This window comes from Perca fluviatilis, chromosome 3 (genome assembly GCF_010015445.1).
Source record: "Perca fluviatilis chromosome 3, GENO_Pfluv_1.0, whole genome shotgun sequence".
In the NCBI taxonomy this organism is placed as follows: Eukaryota; Metazoa; Chordata; class Actinopteri; order Perciformes; family Percidae; genus Perca; species Perca fluviatilis.
The window spans coordinates 37032117-37055565 of record NC_053114.1 but is presented as its reverse complement, the minus strand read 5'-3'; the positions used below and the strand labels follow the sequence as shown (position 1 = coordinate 37055565).

The 23449-nt window shown below is 39.6% G+C and overlaps 1 protein-coding gene across 4 annotated transcripts in view; it reads left to right on the top strand.

Annotated features, from left to right (window-relative positions):
* Nucleotides 1-23449, top strand: part of adcy7 (adenylate cyclase 7) — a 71728-nt gene that overhangs the window by 27887 nt on the left and 20392 nt on the right. For 2 of the 4 annotated variants that reach the window (XM_039795527.1, XM_039795525.1), the window contains exons 2-8: nt 3489-4213; nt 11366-11563; nt 12413-12583; nt 12980-13129; nt 19863-20023; nt 22515-22626; nt 23006-23133. In XM_039795527.1, coding sequence (XP_039651461.1) covers nt 4049-4213; nt 11366-11563; nt 12413-12583; nt 12980-13129; nt 19863-20023; nt 22515-22626; nt 23006-23133 — 1085 coding nt within the window. In that variant the 5' untranslated portion in view covers nt 3489-4048. Of the gene's footprint in view, nt 1-3488; nt 4214-6053; nt 6295-11365; nt 11564-12412; nt 12584-12979; nt 13130-19862; nt 20024-22514; nt 22627-23005; nt 23134-23449 lie in introns of those variants that run through there. The other 2 variants (XM_039795526.1, XM_039795529.1) reach the window with 2 other exon arrangements.

Here is a 23449-nt window from a genome sequence, read left to right as displayed (position 1 = left end):
GTAAGGTCTGGCTCCTCCACACATACATTTCAGGAAAAGAGGGGAAAAAAGCTCTGGGTTGTGTGCATTTCTTTAAACCAATCACAATTGTCTTGGGCGGCACTAAGCTCCAGACAACTTTGCAACGTGCGTGTAAAAGCATGGCCATGGCGCTGATAACGCTACATTCGCAAATGTACGTACATCTGGCCCAGAGAGCGGAAGGCAACAGCGCCGGATGTGAGGCAATTATCCTGAAAATATACTGCCGTTGATCCAGACTACTTACTGGTTGATCAGTGTGCTAGACACCTATATGAGAGCCATCACACTAAAAAGAAACTGCTGATGGTTCCTTTTCTTCTTCTTTGTATAGTTTCTTCTAAGTTAGATTAGCAGATAGAAAGGAGAAGTGCCATCCTGTGGTGGTCCATTGAATAGTAGTTCCCTTGAAGGTCTACTGTGAGTATGATGACAGCTTACTTGTTCGGTCTAAGGCAGTGGTTCCCAACCTGGGGTCCGGGCACCCCTCAGGGAGGCGGAAAAGATCACAGGGGATTCACAAGTCTTTATCTGGTTTGAGGTTGAGGTAAAAAAAAATATTTGCACATCTTAAACAAATTATGATAATACACTAGAATATATAATGTATACAAAAGTCTGTATAAAAACTATATATTTTTGTTCTCACTTAAAATTGGAGGCAGGCTACTTAGTAGGCCAAACCTCCGGGACCTCTTAACCTGGGACCCTTGCTGTCATCAGGTCAGCTGCTAGCTGCTAGCTGTTAGCTGCTAGCTGCTATCATCCTCGTTTTTCCTGCTGCCACGGCATCACTATTTTATGAATTAAACATGGCGGAGAAACGTAAAAGTGCTGATAACTGCTCTGTATCAAAAAAGAAGGTAAGGCTCTATCTCGAGAGTTTCCTCAACTTCAGTTTCGGGGGGGCTCAGCTTTTCTTAGACATGAGTAGGGGGGGGCGCCAAGGAAAAATGGTTGGGAACCACTGGTCTAAGGCATATACTGTCTGGACTGTCTCTGTTGTGGTTTTAACTGATTTGCGTGCCTGAACATAACTATAACTATCTTTTTTTTTCTAGAACTCAATTGTATTGCTTGTGTTTTGCTTTCAAGTGTTGCCACTGCCTCGTTTAATGATTTTACTTGAAATGGACATTCCCATACATGTGATCATAAAAACAGACTATCAACGCCTGCCGCCGCACATTGCGTTTCGTTATAAAAAAATTTTTTTACGCTATTTAAAACACCCAGCGTATTCGTTCAGCTGCATTTCCTTTCCCTGCTCTCCTCTGTCACTTGCGTCTCACTCACACACACACACACACACACACACACACACACACACACACACACACACACACACACACACACACACACACACAGCCCCTCCCCTCCGTGCACACAGCGTCTGTCTCCATCAAAACGAGAGAAGACGGCTGGCGAAATTCACAAGTTCACAAAAGGTTGGTATCTCGTGAACACCTTTACACAATCACACATTAAAAAGTGCTATAAAAATATTTTATATTCTGAATACAATGTTGTCAAACAAGCGATTGCGCCTGCTTTAGAAAGTTAACTAGTCGCAAGTTTGCGGTAAAATGCCGTTGGGTTGTCGAGGTCAAAACACTAAATGTAGCAGCTGTGAATAAACTTATTATAAATAATGTTATGTCATTTATTTTTTTAACACTGATGTACATAAGCGCTGCATACGTTCCCAGGTTTAAGATCTAGGCTAGACTTCGTATTTAGTAGGTACGTATGTGGAGTAAATGATTTCCCCAGTGTAAACAGCCAGTAAACATCTTCTCAGGGTTCCCTTCATACAGGCCAACTGGTTCTTATTAATGCACGAGGAGGACGCGATCCCTCACCAGCGCTATGTGCTTTGTTTTACCTCCCTGCTCTCCTTGCCTTGCTTTTACTGCCCTCAGACCGCTGGTGGTGGTGTATTATCTGAGGCTGGGGAAAGCCAGCTAGATGCTGTTCTGTCCAGCAGCAGTGAAAGAGAAAGTCAAAAGGGGTTGTAAACTCATGACCCTGCTTACTGTGGCGATGCATTTTTATCACTACAAGATGGAAGCATTGCGGCTGACTTTTCACTCACAAAGGGCAAGACATACGCACAGTTGTCTGTGTGTATGTCTTCTCCTTTTTTTGCTCTGCTTTTCTCTTTTTATGGCACGTAGCATCTGTTGTAGACTGCGACTCACAGTTGCTATGTGAGGGACAAACATGAACCAGTGCCTTACACACACTGCACTCTAGGACAGTGATATTAGCAACTGGAGGAAATGAGGTTTCTATTGACAGTGGTGCGAAGTTCACATTGTTTCTATTGAGCTTCAAGCCTGTGTCTCCTCCTCTCTCCCAAAAAAAAAAAAAATATATATATATATATATATATGGAGCTCTTATTAGCGAGAGCTGGATAGCTGCATGCAAATTCACCCCTCTCTAATTTTTGAGCAATATAATAAAATAAATTTACAATCTTAGCATTTTCAGAGGAATTGCAGGCTGATTTATTTATCAACATAATGCAGCCCTTACCTTATCACCACTGCTCCTGCCTTTACTCTCGTACTGTGGTGTCTACAGACTATATGTTGTGATTATCAGGACTTCTTACAGCTCCAAAGAGCTCTAATTGTTTAAAGAGGTATCTAGATTGTGTGTTTTCCTTTCTGGCACCTTTTTTCAGACTTGGTAGTGTACATACAACATGGTCCCTCACTCAGCAGACATATTGATCTTAGAGCGAGGATAGATTGTCCATATTGCATGCGTTAGTGTCACCACAGATGCTCAGAGATTGTTGCCAAATTGATCATCCTTCAATTTATTCATCCCTCAATATAGTTATGGATTGTATATACACACAGTAGGTCACAAGTCCACTTCTCTTTGGTTTGTGTGCCTGTTGTCTCCTTGTATTACTGTAACCTTGGCTGTGCAGCTATCTTCTAGTTCGTTAGTTCAGCTGTGGGAGAATTAAGTGTTTGTGTAGTTTGTGGCTGTATAGAAGTTCATTCCATGATGACGTGGTATTGTTTAGTAAATGGCTACTAAGCAACTGCTCTCATTATCAGTCTGGCTCATCATTTTGGCTGCTTTCTATAAATGTTCTGGCCAAACTGGAGAAAAAATGGAGACGGGACTTTCTGGGTTGTGAAAATTACGGAGTTCAGGTATGAATAAGCATGTGCTCATTGAGGGATCCGGGTATTTTTTTTCCTCGCTTTTCACAATATTCCAAGTGAGTCACATGTTGTGCCTGATTGCATTATGCCTTTTTCAGAAGTTATAGCCACATTCCTCTTCAGATCAGATTTAGCAATATTTTCTGTTGTAAATGTCCATTTAAATATTGTAATGTTATAAGATATTTTCTGTTCATTTCAAAGTGTACCACCCAACCTTTGGTAAAATATTTGTCTTTTTTTCTCCCTGTCCCCTCCTTCCATGTGCCTCCTAAGGAGTGGAGCTGCCAACCTCACCGCTCCATTACATCCCGGTGGGATCACCGATGACCTTTGTTGCTGCCCTCACCAGCTCCTGTTTTCCCCCTGCTCTTTCTCTTTATTCCTCTCCTCCCCTTTCTTAAACTCTCCTCCCTTCCTCCTCTGTGTCTCCCAGCCCCAGGCTTATTACTCAAACCCACTGAAGGGAGCAACACAGTAGCTGGCAAAGGATGAAGCGGGTCTGCCTGCCAACACCAGACAGAGGATAGAAGATACAAAAGGACTGGTGAAGGGGATAGAGACAGAGTGGGACAGAGAGGACGACTAGGGAAGAGAGCTACAACGAAGCTGTGCAAGAAGCAATAACAACATTCAAGATGCCACGCCGAAGGAAAAGTTTCACCTGAGCGTCATGAGCTAGCAAGGGGCCCCTAACAGATCTAGAACTGTGGACTTTTTGTTAACAAACTTCTGACACACACACACACACACACACACAAAAGTTGTGGAGACACCCTCCTGCTCTCGGGGGCTCCTTGTTAACACCTGATATGCCTCTGTAAGAAGTGTGAGCCATGCCAGCCAAGGGGAAGTACCTGTTGAACAACCAGGAGCTGAAAAATGAGGCGCTATACCGTAAATTCTCTTGCATCAGCCAGTATCAGCCACTGGTGCTCCTGCTGGGCCTCTCCATGCTCTCCTGTGGAATCCTCCTCATCCTCTTCTTTGCCCTTCGACTGGTGAGTCTTGACATCTATATTATGCTTTTTTAAAAACTGAAAGAAAGGTTGCTCATTTTGCAGATTTGCCATTAGTCGTGGAGATGGTTCAATATCATAGAGTATTTTAGGTTATTGATCATATTCATATGTTTGAGTGCCTCTATTTTAATAGTGTTTTTGCCCACGAGCCACTGTATTTCATAATTAATGGAATGTTTCCTTTACTGTGTAAAGAGCATATTTAACTGTAAATCAAAACATGTGAATCAGACTGAATTTTGTAAAACAATACCCCATTAATCAGCAGTCATTGCGGCAGTGGAGGGGTTGGCATTGATCAGTTGTTCTTTTGAACTCCTGCACATAAATTATGGTCACTTTCTACAAAGATACATTAAACATTACTAATTGCACCTTTTTAAATTGAGCAAATTCGATATTTCTAGAGTTTATCAGGGTATTTCCCACTTTGCTATGACCACTTCAATATAACTGACTGAGGTAGAGGGCTCAAAATGACACATGCAATGCTATGCAGTGACAGATTTTTCTGACCTTGATATGCACTTTTCCTATTTTAGTATTGTTGTGCCCTTGTAGTACAAGGTGCAAGGAATGGGAGGAAGCATCCAGTCTGCACACGGTCACTTAAATGTAACCTTAATACGCAGTAATTCAAGAACAATCCTGGGTACTGCGAATATACACTTTTTCCAACCAGTCTGACTTACCTGGTTACAGTAAATTCAGAATTCAAGTAACTTCACTGGTGTAATTCCATCTTAGAACAAGGCAGGTGCCTCTGATGTTAACACAATGCTTCTTATTGTGGAGTTGAATACAGGTTGGCTCTAATGCACAGTACAATGGCTAGTAGATTATGAAACTAGTAACACAATTGGCTTCAGGTGGTGCTTTAGGACTAAACATCAGAGGCTGCATCCTAATCATTGCTAAAATGGTTCAGTAACTGTTTTGGTAACTTATACATTGACTTACAATGCAGGGTTTCCCCCAGTGTATTGCAAGCCTGGTGGCCCACCAGGCCTAAGTTGCCCCCCCCCACACCAGGCCTAAGCCACTGGGAATTATTTTGTATTGTTTTTTTTAAAATTCAGTCAATCAATCAATTTATTATTTGTCCCAGAGGGCAATTTGTGTTGAAGCAGGCATAAAGCATAAAAACATAATGTATAAAACGCACATAAATCTACAACAGATCACAGTATAGCTTACAGTAGGTAAAATTATCATCAACAAAGACATATCATTCCCTATCGTCAACAACCACAAACTACAAGAACAGTACAGTGTGACCTGTTATTGTCATCCTATCATAATGTTTTTACAGTTACAGTAGGATGGCTCGGTTGGAAACTAAGACATAGTCATATTTGCAAATCTCCAGTTATCTTTTAGCGTAGGGATGCAGCGATTAACCGATTTCACTATTAACCGCGCTTTAAAACGTCACAGTAAATTAATCGTAAAGGCTCCTCTACACCGAGTGTTAACTGGCTGCATGTTATGTGTAGCAGTGTTTGCAGTTCCTATTAAACCTCCTTGACAACATAAACGCTTGCATGCACGCACATGAAATGCAGAGTATTGACTGTCAGAGTGATGTACAACAGCATCCTGCGGTGGGATAATTTACTGCTACAACTTTTTAACATTATATCAATGTAAGCAAACAGGAAAACGCAGAGCTAGCCCCTGACCTCACGACAGCTACAGCTGCAACATGGAATTCAACCCAAGTTGGTAAGCTTGCTTGCGACTATTGTTTGTTAATGTTAAGCGTTTGTAAGCTTGTTGACATTTCCAGTAAGCTAACGTTAGCCTGTTTATGGTTAACGATAATGTTACAGTTAACAGCTAACGAGTCAGGAGCCGACGTTTGCATTCACGGTGAGTGAGCTGACGGTAACATTTGTATGAGTCAAAATTTCGCAACAGCTAAATCATGTCACTGACATTAACACTTTACGTTACATACTTACTTACTCCTCTTCATCCCCTTACGGACACAAGGCTGAAAAGAGATCTCTTCATCGCATTTCGTCCTTGGCAACAAGCTGTGCATCTCCCTGTGACAGGTGCGTCTTGTCTAGCAGCTCCTCCAACTTTGAGACACATCAGCTAGCAGTACTGTTTTCTAGCCCAAAAGGACAGCACTAATGTTGCCAACTTCAAACTATCAAAACTGTTAAGGTGTTATACGGCGGCCTCTAGCTCACCCAGTAAGAGCGTTCGCCCCATGTTGGCTGAGTCTTGCAGCGGCGCAGGGTTCGAACCCGACCTGCTGCCCTTTGCTGCATGTCATTCCCCATCTCTCTCCCCCTTTCATATCTATCCACTTTCTAATAAAGGGAAAAGCCCCAAAAAATTATCTAAAAAAAAAAAAAAAAAAACTAGAGTGTGTGATTTCATGCAGTAGTAGTGAAATTAATAAATGCATAATATTCGTGATAATCGTGAAACCGTGATTATTCTTATTATTCAGACTATAATCGTACCAACAAAATCTATAATCGTTGCATCCCTATTTTAGCGCTTACTTAATGTAGAGCTCTATGAAATCTGTCTTATAGCTTTTTTAAGTTCTCAATTTCGCTATTACGTCCATTATTTTGTTGAAACTATTGACTATCAGTCTGTGACTGGTCCCAGCCGGGCCCTCATTGGAAAAATGACACTTGCCACCAGGCTAAACAACTTTTTTCTGGGGGAAACCCTGCAATGAATATCTAATATGTGACATATAAACACCAGCGCTGGTGATGATTACAGTGTAACCCAGAACATAGTTACATTAAGCAGGGAATCTATTTTCTGTTTTCTTCTTCAGAGTATGTTGTACAAATGTCACCTAACTGAGGTCTATAGGCCTTTTTCACAGCAGAAATCTTAATGTGTCATAGCAGGACATATGTAGGTGTAACAAATAACATTAGATGGCCTCTGATCCATGATGTATACCTGTAAGTCATTCTAGTGAGCCATCGTGCACAAGACTAGGACCCTGGAACTGCCTCGTCTAAATTACAATGCACCTATGATGTTCTTCCTACTATGACATGTCAAAATAGAGATCTATTTCTGAACAGTTTTTGTCACAGCAATGTACAGCTTATTTTGTGTGAATTTTATACTCAGTGGCCACTTGATTAGATACAACTGCATAGTCTAATTCAATCAAATACATCTGTCTACTCTTATAATGCCAGGGCTGAACTAGCCTCTGTTCCACTAGCTTTTATAAACTCAGTGCAATCTATCTTCAGCATTTCTTTCATCTGTCTTTCTGAAAAAATTAAGCATGCTCCTGGGTCTTCATACTCAAGTCTAAGACCAAGCTGCATCCACTACAGAAGTTTATGTTAGAATTGAAACCTTTGTGATTTAAACAAAGTTAAACAACGGTTGTAACAACACAAAAAAACTACAAAGAGCAGCAATGCGGGTACTTGGCAGGAACTTGGTTTCATTCAGGTCCATACAACTCACCAATGTTGTACTATTTGCTGTACTTTTTCAACATTCTCGTTATAATCCCTGCTGTCTAAAAACATCCTCTTTGTCCTACTGTTATTACAGACCCATCTTAGCTAGCCGCAGCCCCTTGACTCGCTCATAGACTTGCCTCTTCTGATGAGCCATGACGTTAAGACCGCGAACGTCTAGGACTTATGGGAAAACTGTGTTCGTTAAAGACTGCTAAAACCATAAATATTGAATAAATCGACATTGGATAATACTGTTCTTATCTTAACATATGAAGCGAGCCACACAACCTACTGTTGAGGTAGTTTGTGTCAATGGGATTTTGAACAAGGTTTTCTTACTTCTGCAACAGAACCAATAAGCTTTGGTTTCACTTTCTATAGAGGTGTTAATTGAACTATATGTTTTAGCATTAAGGTCATTGTTACTGATGGCGTTGTACAGGGCTGCATTATATTGAAAGGTGTTACTAGTAATTAGGGGTGTAAGAAAAAATTGATACACTTGAGTATTGCAATATTTTATTTTGCAATACTGTATAGATTTTCAAAAAGGCAATATGTTTTTTGTTTTTTACGTTCAAAAATATTCACGTACGACAGTGGTTCACGTTTATGTTGTGTTTAAACCCTCTACTGCTAGATAGCTATGCTGAGATGTACCACTAGTGTCCTTGCCTAACAGTGCTTAGCAGTGCCTGACTTTTTGCAAGAAGCTAACAACGTAGCTATGGCTGAACTTTGGCCTACTTTAGCATATAAACATTTGCTCACTTAGAACCTGTGAACCACAATCCCAAACTGGCAGTTTGATTTTCTGTGTACTGAATTGTTTACCTAAAGTAAAGTAGTAAAGTTCTTTGACTTTTATGAACATCATGTCGTTTTTTAAATATTAGTTTTTCTAAAATGATACTTTAAAAAAATCCCAATCTATCGCCTTACGCACAGTATTGAAATATATTGCAATATATTGAATTGTGACCCAGATTCTTGCCAATACACAGCCCTATTAGTAATATTTTAGTAAAGTTTTTTTTTTTTTTGATTTACAGCCCTATAGCATTTTTCTATTGCTTTGATGGTGGACAGGTGATTCATTTAGTTGGATAGTGGGGGGACTAATGTGGCACATTAGGACAGCAGCAGTAGCCTAATGTTTAGAGAAGTATGATGGGACTGGATGGTCAGTTTGAATCTCTAAGTTAGCTGTGAAAATGTGACAAATAAAACTAATAATAAAAACTCTTTTCTCTCCCTCAAACTACTTAAATAAAGCAATTGAACTCCCCTTCACTTCCAGTGTAGCTGCCCAGAAGTGTGAATGAGTGAGTGATTGTGTAACTGTTTGAATGTGATGAGGGCATCGCTGAAATAGACACAAAAATACAGGATGCATTTTTTTTCACTTGCTTTCCCTAGATTAGAAAAGGCTGCATGTTAGAAATGCCTTTATTAAACAACATCAGGGGGCATGTTTGATAATGCTGATGATACTTCTCCGTCAGGAAATTGTGTTGACTTTGTCCACAGAGAGGGTCAGGGGTCAGGGTGAACTACAGAACAGTAGCCCTGGAGCTGGTAGCACTCAAAAATACTTCAACAGAAGATATGCCTGCTGACACAGGGTCTATTTACTGAAGCACCATCTCCCTGCTAAATATGCACTACCCTGCTGCGCTAGAAAATCCAAATCTTTGTTATGTTTGTTTGAAAACTGAATAGAAGAAAATTAACCAAGACATAGAAGATGTACAATTGTGGTGAAACAATGTAGCTGTCAAAGTGTAAAGAGTGTAATTGCGGTTCTGACTGTGACAGGAAAAGGCAGGTATTCATTGACTTGGCATGCGGTTGATTTTGGCATGAGGTAGCATAGCAGTCAGTCAGTCCGGCGGTTCAAATAGTGAACTGAAATCTTCTGTCACCGGAGATTAAATTACTTTCCTCTGTTGGAAAAAAACATCTTAACCTTCCCTCCATTGTGTTGCTGCTGACTCTGGCACACTCCTTTCTCTCGTCTCTTACACAGTCCTTTGAAATGGCCCCATCCCTGTCTCTTTTATACACACACACACACACACAAAATGAATTACTCTTAGATTGTTAATTGTAGCATTAAATATGCAAAATTCACTTACTCATCATCCATCCCTGGACATACCATCACTCACTCCTATTCCTTTTCTCCTCTTTCTTCTTCTCTTTCTTCCCGCACACACAGTTGCCAGGGGTACAGAAGAGTTGAGAGAAAATGCTGGGATGGAGCTTGTGTAACGCTGTTGTTGAATGCAAAGGAGGGGGCAGGGTGCCTGTTAGGGGGCGGTTACCGGTGTCAAAAAGTCACAGTTAACTTATATAACTCCTCTCCAGTCGGCATCGGATGAAGAGCAATGCTGAGAGGAAAACTACGGATGTTCCAAGTGCCACTCGTTGCATCAGTCTTAGGCCCTGATTGGATGGAGAGATGGTATTAAGCAGCCTGTTGTTTGGGTTCTTAAAATTGTATCCAAATACAATGGGTCTATATGGTTCCAAGAGGATGTTTGTGAAGTGCATGTTCCATTATAAGAAGTCCTTGGCCTTCCATACATGGTTCTTATTTAGTCATTTCACACCTTTTCACCCACTGACTTTGACCCCTGCCTTTTGTTGTCTGTAATTGCCTAAAATCGCGATGATCCGGTGGTGTAGGCATCCTCACTGCTGTGCTTATTAATTGTAAGATAATATAATACACACCTTATTTTTCACTTGTCTGTTTAGTAATAAATACAGTGTTTAAAGCTGTCACCTGGTGAAATTACTGCAGGAATATATGATACTGGCAGAAACCGTACAGGAACAACAGGAGCATTTGCACATTTAGTTGGTGTGCCATGTGTTGAACATGTCTGTTTACGTGGTTTTAGCTCCTTCAAATGGAATGATTGTTCTTTTTCCGCCTACAAAAAGGTTTTTGTCAAGACTCACAGCTACATAGCGAGTAGAAAGTGCTTTAGTTGAGATGTGGCCTTTTCCATTGCTGCCATGGTAACCAGAAAGCTCTACATACAATGAAGAGATGGCCTTCTCTGAGCAGAAGTCTATTAACATTGACTTTTTTCCTCTGTCTCACTCTTGAGCTCTCTTTTAACCCCTTGTTTTTTCTCTCGTGCTCTCCCTCACACATACACTCTTCTCTCCCACTTACACCGAGACTCACATGTGTACGCTTAGACAAACATAGTTGTTGCTTTCATGCATGCATACAATCACAACACACACACACACACACACACATACACACACACACACACACACATACACATACTTCCACGCACACACGTGTGCTCAAATGAATATGATCTTTTTCCCTCGTCCTTGCTTCTCACTATACAGTAACTCAATCAGGAAGATGGTGGCCTGGAGCAAATAGGATATGATGCAGAGACAGGTTTTAAAGAAAAGCTCCTACATAAGCCTTGATGCTGATGAATATCAATGGCTCTCAGGAGCATCTTATATTCGTCTAAAACCTCAGGTTTAATCAGTCAGAAACACCAGCAATAAACCACTGAGTTAAAAAAGAGCTTAGTATCAATAATGCTGTTGCATTTTTTGATGATTTAACTGTTATAAAATGTGCGTTTATTTTTCTCCTTCTCCCTGGCTGCTTGAGCAGAGCGCAGAGAAACACTGTGCCTTTGTGAGTGTGGTGAGCGGCAGCCTGTTTGTGTTTCTAGCCGTGTTCGTGCTGGTTTGTACAGAGATGCTCTCACAGCGATGGAGGCGTCTCCTGGGCCTGATTGTATGGGCCACACACCTCACCATGGGCCACACCTTCATCTTCAGCGGCCCCATCATCCTGCCTTGGGACCAGGTAACTTTACCTCCCAGCCAGATTCAAATTAAGGTTATATTTTTGTTGCAAGTTACTTTTATAATATGATCCTTCCACGCATTCTTGCAGGTATGAAAATCTTACATGACAAATTACAGTCTACACAGAGGTGAAGAAGCTCCAGAACTATTTATAATTAGTTTTTTTGATTAGGTCTAAACTGGAAATCTTAAAAGCTCAAGATTACAGTACAACACACACAGAGGGAGTGTGAATGCATGCTCTGCTCATGATGCCCAATTACTTCCCTGCTACATATTAAAGATATTTTTTGGGGGCATTTGATGCCTTTATTCATAGGACCGATGAAGACATGAAAGGGGATAAGGAGGGGGAATGACATGCAGCAAAGGGCCGCAGATTGGAATCAAACCCACGGCCGCTGCGTTGAGGAGTAAACATCTATGTATGTGCGCCTGCTCTACCAACTGAGCAAACCCAGCCACTGTAGCTACATATTAAATAGTTGTTTACTGCTATATTAATGTATAGCAGTAAACGAGTACATGAGTACAGCCCCTTTAAATACATTTACTATTATTTTCAATTTCTCATGTGTAAGTCTATAATTCAGCACTGTATTTGCTGATAATAGGTCTATAGTAATGTTATACTGTAGGTATTCCTTATATCTCGTATCCCAAAATACAGTCATACAACAATTTATACCTCTTTTTATCTTTCAAGTATTCTCCAAGTTTCGTGAGACGTGTGACCACACTTTTAAGGCACCAGATGAATATAAGATAAAATAAGTGCTTGAAGGGTTAGGGCAGGTTTTGTCATAACGGATGACTTCTTGAATTAATTGAACCTTTATGTTTCCAGGTGCCTTTCTTCCTCTTCATCATCTTCACAGTGTACACCATGCTGCCATTCCAGATGTGGTACGCTGTGGTGCTGAGCCTCATCTCTTCACTGTCCCACATCATAGTTCTCGCACTGTACCTCACCATTTACGACAATAAGCCCATTTACGACAAGTCCACCGCTTACCAGGTAAAACCAGTTGGATAAAAACTATGCCATTATGATGCAAAAATGTTTCTGAAATGCTAATGTATCAGTCTACAGCTGTGTGTTGAAGACTTTAAGCCAATATGGGTCATTTTTAAGGCCAATGTTATCTCTCCAATGAAGCTGAAGTTCAGTTGTTTTTGTGTAAATAGTCTTTATCATTAGGTTTAACCAAAAAATGACCAGCACTTAGACATAATATAATGTTTGGCCAGGGTCAGAGACATAATGTTTTTTTTTTTTTTTTTAAAGTAAAGCCTTAACAAAGTAAATGAGTAATTTCTCAAGTCCCACTCCAGCAGCGACATACAGGGGATCAGATACATGCATGTGTTTCCATTTGAGCTCTAACATCTGCTACTGTGTCTGTTTCTGTAGCTGCTGTCCAATGCAGTGGTGTTTCTGTGTGGCATTGTGGTGGGAGCCTTCCATAAGTTCCTGATGGAGAAAACCCTAAGGCAGACCTTTCAAGACACCTTGAGGTGCCTGAGCATGCGGATGAAGCTGGAGATAGAAAAAAGACAACAGGTTAGTGTAATACATTTCCAATCAAAGACTAGTTTATAACGAGTAACACAAGGAATAGCTACACTCTGTCTGAAGAAATGGCCAATAAATATTAAAGCACGTATGTTACCAAAGCCTTTCAAAGTTTGGCTCACTATATTAGTGTAGGTATCCTAGAAATAATAAAAATTCAGTAAATGCATGTTAAAGAAAATGGTATGCAAGGTAAAGCACCATGACCAACACATGCATTAATGGTATAATATATATAGTTATTTTTGTCGGTTGTTGTTTTTAAACTCAGCATTTAAAGTTGTCCCCTCCTTCCCTTCTCAATGAGCCAAAGAGAGAAGGAAGAGAGAGAGAGAGAATGAGAGAGAGAGAGAGTGAATGAAGAGAGGGAGGGCCTTTAGTGAGAACAAAGCTGTGAATCAGTGTAATAAAACATTATTTTCTTATTGTTTCACAGCAGTTACACACCCACAACTCCACAGCAAGGTTCTGCATTGTTGGATTCTTTGTGAATGCAGAGCTTCATTCTGCTGCTGAATGTATTGGTTAAATAGACCCGACCGACAGCACACAGCAGAGGTCTCCTCTGGGTGCCTTGTGCGCCTGTATCAGACGCTAAGGGTCGTGACAAAGTGGTGGTATTGGGAATGAGAATGGGCTGTACACCCTGCATGCTGTGATTGGCTGGATTTTTACGCACCCACGGGGGGCCCAAAGGCTCTTTGCTGATGCCAATGAATTTCCCGCACACAGCAAAATAAGAAGAAAAGAGAAAATACAGGCAGGGGGCAGGGTCTGCACATACCGACACCGCCACACACTTCTAGTGGGTCATGAGAAGAAATTGAGAGGGATTACTTTTTACATTTTTTTTAAAGATTATTTGATAGGACAGCTAGGTGAGAAAGGGGAGAGAGAGAGGGAATACATGCAGGCCACAGGGGATTACTTTTTTATTAGTCTATACATAGTTTTTTTTTTTTTTCCTACATATTGTACCTTTTTAAGAAACAAAAGGTACAATTACACTAGGCCTGCACAATTCGGGGAAAAATATGAATCACGATTTTTTTTTTGCTTAGAATTGATATCACGATTCTCTGCCACAATTTCTTTCTCACGAAGTGTAATATTTATTGCACACAGGAACCATGACAAAACAAAACAAATTGGCAGTACCAAACATAGATTTATTTTGGCACCTATAGCACATTGTGCATCACCACAAGCCTGTAAACATAGAGGCTTCAATGAATAAAGAAAATAAAGTACATACTGGCCATTTAAGTACAGTAGGCTACCAAAAATAGTGACATATAACACATTGAACTAAATATAGCCCTGATCCAGGCTCTATCTGAACTCCTTGAACATGTCTTTACGTAATTAAAACATGTCAATCAACATGCTGCAGCTACAGCTTCAGTCTCTAGAGAAATGGAGTTTGTCAATTGCCAATTTAAGTACAGTATCAAAAACAGAATGATTTCTTAGCACACTCTTTAACTGCTTGCCTTTCATGTATTCAGCTGTCCTATCAAAATAAAAGCCGAAAGTGCCCCCCAAAAAATAAAAAATATCAGTCATTTAAAAATGAAATCGCGAACAGGGGTGAATCGAGATCGCGATTTTATAACGATTAATCGTGCAGCCCTAAATTACACTAAACATATAAAAGAAAATATATCAGAATAAAGAAGAAGAAAAAATCAGTAAGGTAATGATGGTAAATAAAGAAAACTAGTAGTATTTCTTTATTTAAAAAAAAATAGGATGGTATAGCACCATTTCATTAGTGAGAAAAAGTGTTCTTTATATTTCAAAGCCAATTGTGCTGAGCATTTTAATACATTTAGATTTTTCTGCATCATCTGTATTTTAGTAACTTCACTGAATGGAAACAAACATTACAGACGAATTATGAAAATAGCTAGTCAGTAATTGTTATTGCCATACTATTGCTTAATCTCTAAGCTTTGCCTTTGGCTGGCCTCATGTTGACTCCCCCATGGATGTTTTCATTGCGACTAACAAATCCTTCTCAAATTAGATTTCCCTGTGATGTCTTTTAAATTAGATGCATCTGTGTTGACTTCCTCTGAATTCAGAGGCATTTTTAAAACAATTTTCCCATTGTCATTTGTTATGACTGTTGCTTAGTGCAAGACATAAAACGTGCTGACAGGGAAACCGTTATGTTGCCTAGCAGGACTGAAAGGAATGATATAATCGTTAACATTTAAACATCCTGTTGTATTTGAATTGGGGCTGAAAAGGGAGCCTGTTGCACAAAGTTAGCCAAAGAGAACAGGGACATAATAGCATAGTGGGGGAAGATCCAAAACCGTTCCAAATGGGGAACCAATGAGGAACTCACATTGTTCTCCCACATTAATTTCAGCAGGAGTGAGCCCAGAATGTTCCTCCTGAAATGTTTCTTGGAAGGGTTCGAAGGACGTTAAAATGTTGTTATTTAAGCTGTGTTACATTTAAGAGGATTCTTTTGATACTACTGCAATGCCAACACATGCCTGTTTGAAACAGGTTGATAGCTTAGCCTCTGGTATTCGGCCCCAAACGGCTATATATTTATTATGATGAATAGATATGAAAATTTTTTATTATGTTACTAACTCATTGTACACTGAAATAACTTACAAAAAGCCCCCAGAGCACTTAAAAAATGCAACTCAACTGTATACTACAGTAACCTGATAAAAATGTTACTGGTTATCCCCATTTAAAACATGATGCGTTATAATTCATTTAACTATCCAGTGTTAGAGTTGAAAGCTCCACCTTGAACAGATTTCAGTAAATTGAATTGTGCTGAAAATGCCTCTCTTTCTTCCCTTTAAGTAAATATTTGAATAAAGGACTATTACTGTAGTGTATTAATAGTTTTACTATAAATAGTTAATAGTTTTACTTTAGAATGGAAATCTGCCCAACATATCCAAGTCGCGGATACTCAGGGTCAGAAACACAAGTGAAATACACTTAGCGAAGGTATTCATTATATTGAACACATCCAAATTGAACCAACTTCGACGAGAAGCACAACATTGGGTCCTTAGCAATACACCCGCCAAGTGTGAAGTAGATAGGATGAGCGGTTCTCGAGATATTTAGGTTTAAAACTCGGGTTGCATTGTAGTTTGTACGGGCAGAAAAGGAGACCTTTGGAAACGACGACGCAGATACCCACTTCAGTCATATCGGTTAGGTAGGCTTGCATACCTTTCAGAAACAAGCAAATAAATCCCTGGTCTTACTTTTGCAATTGTTGTACTTTCTCCAAAGTATATTCTGTATTGCCAGCTTATACATCCATGATTTTCAACTGACTGCAGAGTAATGTTGTAATGTTATCTGCTTCCTGTTTACACCAGCACCCACATGCCCAGTGTATGTGAATGGTCAATTGAAATGCGTTTACGGACGTGTTGGTATAAACGGAGATAATTTCTGATACAGAGCCTTAACACTTGTGTGTACAGAGAATGTTTTTCTTTCAAAGCTACGTAAAACAATTAAAACGTGTGGGAAACTAAAAAGGTAATTTGAACCCTGTAAGAGATCAGCCAGAGTGAATGGAAGCCGTTCAGGTTGCAGCAGAGCACAAACACACACACACACACACACACACACAGACACACACATTCCTTGACTTATGTGAGTATCCCTCTTGACCTCTCTCACAGCCTGATTTAAAACATTATACAATTTTGATTATTTCGTTTGGGTTATTCATTTTTTTGTTTATTTTAGTTCTTTTAAAAATTAATAAAAAATGACACGCTGGATTGCTTTGAGTCAAAACACATTCACCTCTTTGCTATAACACTCCAAATTAATTTTATTCTTTTGAGATGTCTGTACAACCTGAAGAGTGTCCAGAAACACTCCAGGGAAATTAAAGGACAATTTCGGCACAAAATGAACCTAGGGGTTAATAACATATGTGTACCGTGTGGAACATTCTCTGGGATGTTTTCATGATAATCGAATGTGTCTGTAGCTTGAAACTAGCTACTGCAAACCGGTAACTTAAACGGTAGCATAATGAGGCAAACCGAAGCATTGAGAACTTTGTAAGTGTACAGACAGTTGGTCATGACTGTTATCCAAGATGGTGGCCACATGTAAACATTAACGCCACTGTCTTTATAATCTATCTTTGTAATAAACTGTCTGTACACTTACAAAGTTCTCAATGCTTTGGTTTGTATGTAGGGACCCTCATTATGCTACTGTTAAAGTGTGGTGCTATTTTGAGCCTTGTTAGTGGTGTAGAAATAGTGATTTACCCTGTGCCCCGAAAGCTAGCGTTAGCAGCTAAACACCGGTTTGCGGTAGCTAGTTTCAAGCTACAGACACATTTCGATTAGCATGAAAACAGATCCCAGAGAACATTCGACTCGGTACACATATGTTATTAACCCCTAGGTTCATTTTGCACCAGAATTGTCCTTTTAAAGGCTTGTGAAAGCAACATGGACAATTTTGACACATTAAGGCAAATCTTCCCCCGGTCTAATGGATAAGTAATCTGAACTCTTGCTGTAATGCAAAGCACTGTGTCAGACCCAGTGGCGGCTGGTGGAATTAATTTCAGCAGATGCTATGCCAAAAAATTAAGCAGACTGTTTGCTGACATTTTTACGAAACCAATTGTTTACAAAACGATCAATTGCATTTTTTTTTTTTTTTACCTCTGTCACTGTTTTTCTGGTCAATTTTAACGTTACGCTGATCCAGTCCAAGTTTATTCGATAGTGAGATTTGACAGTCTGGCTCCATGTTGTGGTTGCCTCAACTCTCGTCTCAGTTTATGTTCACACGTAGGCTGCCAATCACCCATCAAAACAGCTCTATTGGCTAGCAAAAGAGAACAGAAGGATCCGTAAATAGAGCTAAATGCAGAAGATTCTTCAGAAGTTATTTCTAGTATAATGTTATTAGAAGACAGGACAGTGACCTGGAGTATACAGCCAAATGAACACTGGAAGGGCTTCAAAACAAGAATGTGAATGTCCTTAAGTGGCCTGGCTGAAAAATTACTAAATCCAAGATTTTATTAGCTTAAGTACATATTTAGGACTCACATGGTTGTATGCTTGAATACAGGTTTAAATGAGAAATTATTTCATTTTCAAGCACTCTTTTAAATGATTAACTTGTGTCAGACATCACACACACACACACACACACACACTTTGCTTTGGTCTCATACCTTAAAATTTCTTATATTTTTGTTCCCTTATGCATTCATCTCTATTTACATCAACTTGTTTGTTTTAAAGGACTGTGTGGTGACTGTTATGTAAAATCCATTCTGTAGATTAATTTAACAAGCAACAACTTGACTCAGTAAGTGAAGTCAGATGATCTAACCTGACGCCCATCTGGTGGTTTAAAGAGGGATTAGTAATTTCTTGAGAAGTTGCCTCTTCAGATTCCTGTCTTAATCAAGCCATTGAACTTTGAACACTTCTCAGGCTTCTAATGATTGTGGCAGACTGACTCCAATGTTATTTCTTACTGAATTAATGCATTTTGCCATACCTACTGCTGGTGCAGTGTGGAATATTGTTCCACGTTGTCATGTTTACCAGTATTTGGCAGCATGGTGATTAGGGCTGAAACGATTCCTCGAGTAACTCAAATAATTCAATTACTAAAAATCCTTAATGCAAAATGATTTGCCTCAAAGCTTCGTTTAAACAATGTTACAAGCGTTGTTCTCACAGTGTTTCCGCACGGATTATTATTACTGTCGCAAACCAGGCTGACGCTGCTGGCGACCCGACACATGCCATGAAACTGACGGCGCACATTACAAAATGAAGAAAGGGAGTAAATAGTGAGGGGCTAAGAGAAGAGACAGGCTGGAGAAAACGAATGAAAACTCTGTACAGTGTGTCTACTGCAAAATCGAACTAGCTTACCACAATAATAGCACAACGTCAATGCTTCAGCATCTCAACAGAAAACATTGAGTCTAACTTAATCATCCATTCCACGAAGTGGACCCGACAAAAGTAAATCACAGTCGTATGGACGATGAAACTACACCAAACACAACAACTACCAAAATCAAAGACAAGAAAATACGTAGTGGTGACCACAGTTTGATCTAAAGAACCGACTTGTTGACTATCCCTTCGGAAAAACTTTGTTGATTGTTGCGCACCATTTTCTCTCACTCTCTGTCCCTTCACGGAGAAACAGCTGATCAACGATCTACTAGCATAAGCAAGAGCTGTGTGACATTGTAATGAAATGTATAAATGAAAATAGGTTAAATATAACGTATATATACTTATAAGCCTATATACAGATCAGTCTCAGGTTGAAACTTGTAGTTCTGAAAGTTAAGTTGCACAACTTAAGGTAATGTTTATGTATGTTTAATGTATGCCTTAGTTTGAGGTTGTTATTGCATTTCAGAAAATGTTTTCTTTAAAAACAATGTAATATAGCACTTAAATGCACTAAATATGTTTAGTTTTTTGAGAGATGATATTGTAAGCAATGTAGGCAATAAAAATGTTACTTTTTCCGAAAAATTAAACCAAACTATTGTTTGTTATTGCTCTTCAATAAAACAAAAGTATTTCTTATCCGATTACTCGGGGGGGGGGAGGCTGTTCCCAGGTAGACTTTTTTTTTCTCATCACTCATTGAGTGTGACAGTCAAATAAGCCTGGCTTATTAACACATTTTTGTGTGTTTGCAGGAGAACCTGCTGCAGTCTGTGCTACCCGTCTACATCTCCATGAAGATGAAGCTTGCAATCATGGAACGCTTGCAAGACTGTAAAGACAAAGAAGAACAACAGCGACTGGTCAAAGATAACAACTTCCACAGTCTTTATGTCAAGAGGCACGAGAACGTCAGGTACAATCACAAACCACCTTTAAAATACATGGAAAGCCATAGATTTGTGGATGTATTGATCATTAAATAGCCATTATAAAGGCTCACCTTATTATGGAACCCTGATTTTACTGGTCAAACCATGCAGGGGATGGTCAAAATGCCTGAGCAGCCACCAAGACCAAGACTTTTTGCAAAGTATCAATGGAAGTATATTGACTGTCCTGCCTAAGATTTTGAAAGTGACAAGTGTCTGTGGCCTGAACATGCATTGCTTACAATTTGTAACAGGAGACAGGTTCCCAATTGCTAAAACTTGTGATAAGGTAACTTAAGATGAATTATGACTAGTAACCACTATGACAGACCTGTGTAAAAAGCAATACCTTAAATGGCAAAAAAGGAGAAAAAATAGTCTTGCTTTTTGAACTTTTAGTTTTTTAAGCTGGCTATACTTATACATCTACATATCCCAAAATATTCCCTATCTGTCTACTACTTTGTCTGCATTTGCAATTTAAAAAAAATCATAGTCGTTTTCAGGGAAACTTATATTTTTGCTTTTTCTATGCATCACTTCATCAAACATAGATTGGGCACAAAAGCAAAAACTGTGCACACACAAAGCAGTTTCTCTGACCACTCAGGAGATTAGTATATGTCTGTTTGTTTTCAGAGCAGTGACCCAGTTACAGCTCTTTGTTTTAGGAGGGTTAAATTAATTTAGCAAGTGCTGACAGATATTTGGTCAGCTTAAACTGAACCTTGGCAGATGGCTCACCAGCTGATTTTTTTCTTTTTTCTTTTGGGGGGGGGGGATAAATGTAGGCAAGACACAGCCTTTGCCTTACTTCAATAAGGGAATTGCATTATGGTGTTTCTTAAGAAGAAAATGAATACATTGGAAGAAAGCTTAGTTGTGGTTTCTTTAGCTTCTTTTCGTTTTTGTCTTTTATTTTAAAGAGCAATTTCAGCTCTGATCAGTTTAATTGAAAGATGTAATTCTGGCATAAAATTAAACTGAAATGGCAACGCAGATAGCAAAACATAGAGAAAATGATTGGGCTGTTAATATCATCTAATGCAATCTTGTCTTTCAAAAGATTTAGACACTAAACCTTTTTGGTCTTTTCTAATCAAGAGGTCATTGTGAAGACATCAGTCCTGTTTGCTGCCATGTTCATTTAGTAAGAAGGTGTTGAATGATAGGCTAGCTGCAACCCTGACCCATCCCTATAATTATCTCAGTCAGACCAGTCATTAAATGTCTGTCTCATGAAGCACCTGGCCATTTTCAGTCAGGCAGTGGAACAGGTGCACGGTCTGGGTCCCTTTGTTGGTCACCAGACGGGCAGTTGTACTCAGGCAACCTTTAACCAAGCCTGGGCTGTGCTCAGGCCAGCCTGTCATGTAGTTCTCTCTCTCTATATATTTGTATCTCACACACAGAGATAAATGAATATTTGTGGTGGTTTGTGAACAGGTTGAGTTTTTAATAGTTATGTACATAGTTTGAAAGGATGTTAACCCCATCTCAAAGTCAAATTAAATATATCCCATAATGCTGTAATTTACATGCACAGTATTCATCACACTTGCTGACATGTACTGTAGCTCACTGAGATGAGCATGGTGTTCACTGAGGCTGGCACTGTAACTGTTAGAATGTCAGTTCCCACTGTGGCCAGACATACTGAGAAAGCGAGGCAGGTCAGATGCTCTATGTAGGTTGGACTTTTGCCAAACTTCCAGCTGGTGGTGTCAGGGGTCTTTCAGAGGTCAGATGAGATATCATTGTCCCTCTGTGGTCCGCTGTCTGGCAGCTTTAATGATGCAGAGACTATGATTCAGCATTGAACCAGACAGGCTTTTTTTGTTCAGTCACTGATCAGGTCTTCTAGAGGTTAATGGGAGGATGGTCAAGAGCTGTTTTTTCCTGAAATCCTACATCCCAATTCAGGAGCCGTAATGGTCATAATGAGTCATAATGGGCTGACAACGTTGTGCAGAGAAAATCAGGCCCAAATTTGGAGGACACAAATGGTGTAAGTTTCATGGTCCCGACTATGCTTCAATGCTTGTCATACTGGTTGACTGCTTACGGTGCATTCAGGTGGTCCATATCAGTTTGTAAAGTGGATTGACAGATTGGAAAAGCCAGGGATGATCTCCTAATAATAGTTTTTGTTAGCAGCTTGGACATGCATCCACACAGCATGACAGAAGTTACGGGGATATATTACAATTGCCCACCAGTATCTGTTGTGTTTAAGTGCAACGCAAACCTGAAAGCACCATTTTGGTCTCTGTGAGGTCTCTTTTTGGGTTAGGGTTAGTTGTAGCAAATCGTTAAAGTAGTATTTCATTTTAGAGTGTGGAATTTAAAAAATGGTTCAGTAAGTAAAATAGATTTATTCTTCATTTCATATTTTACATGTCGGAGCAGACATTGTTTCTGTTTATGTGAGTGCATTTGTGTGTCAACTCTAATTTTATTATTTCTTTCTTTCAGTATTCTATATGCTGACATCGTTGGCTTCACCCGATTGGCCAGTGACTGTTCTCCCAAAGAGCTTGTCATTATGCTCAATGAATTGTTTGGAAAATTTGACCAAATTGCCAAGGTGAGTCATCATTTAGAATGATGTTACATTACCTCTAAGCTTAATTAGCAGTTGACTGTTTACCTCTTTAAGACATTTATCAGTAATAATGTAAAAATATTAGAGTAGTGAGGCTACTGACAAGAGGGTTTCTGCTAAACCTCACACTGGCTGGGAAAATCTGAGTTGGGCAGTCGAACAGGGAAACACTCTTCTTATCAAGTCACAACCAAGGCACTTAGACTGCAGTAGTACAATACTGCAGTTTTATTGATGGGCTCATATCCTGTCTGTCTGCTTACCCACATTTTATGCAACCAGACAACTTTTAATTATTTGCTTGGTTGCACAAAACTGTATTATTTTGGTTTCTCTTCTCCTCATTCCCATTTCTGTATAGGAAAACGAATGCATGCGAATCAAGATTCTTGGAGATTGCTACTACTGTGTGTCAGGGCTGCCAGTCTCTCTGCCTAAACATGCCAAGAACTGTGTCAAAATGGGCCTGGACATGTGTGAAGCCATCAAGTGAGTTTGTGCCAAGCATCGACCTCAACCCTGACTGAAATATATAGCGCTTCTCGATTTAACTCCTAACCACAGAGAATAAGAGATGTGATAAGCACACTTAGTTTCAAGATGAATTATGTAAATAAAGTGTGTAAAAGCTATTTGTGGAACCTCTCAGAGAATTGTGTGGTGTAGCTGTAATGGTGAACTGTAGGGTGAGTCATTCTTTGTCATGGCTTGAGTTTAGGGAAACACAGTTTGGGTTACTGAAAAAGCTTGTACAGTAATGCCTAGAATTGCAAATGTTGGAAATGACATGCCATTTTACAGAGTG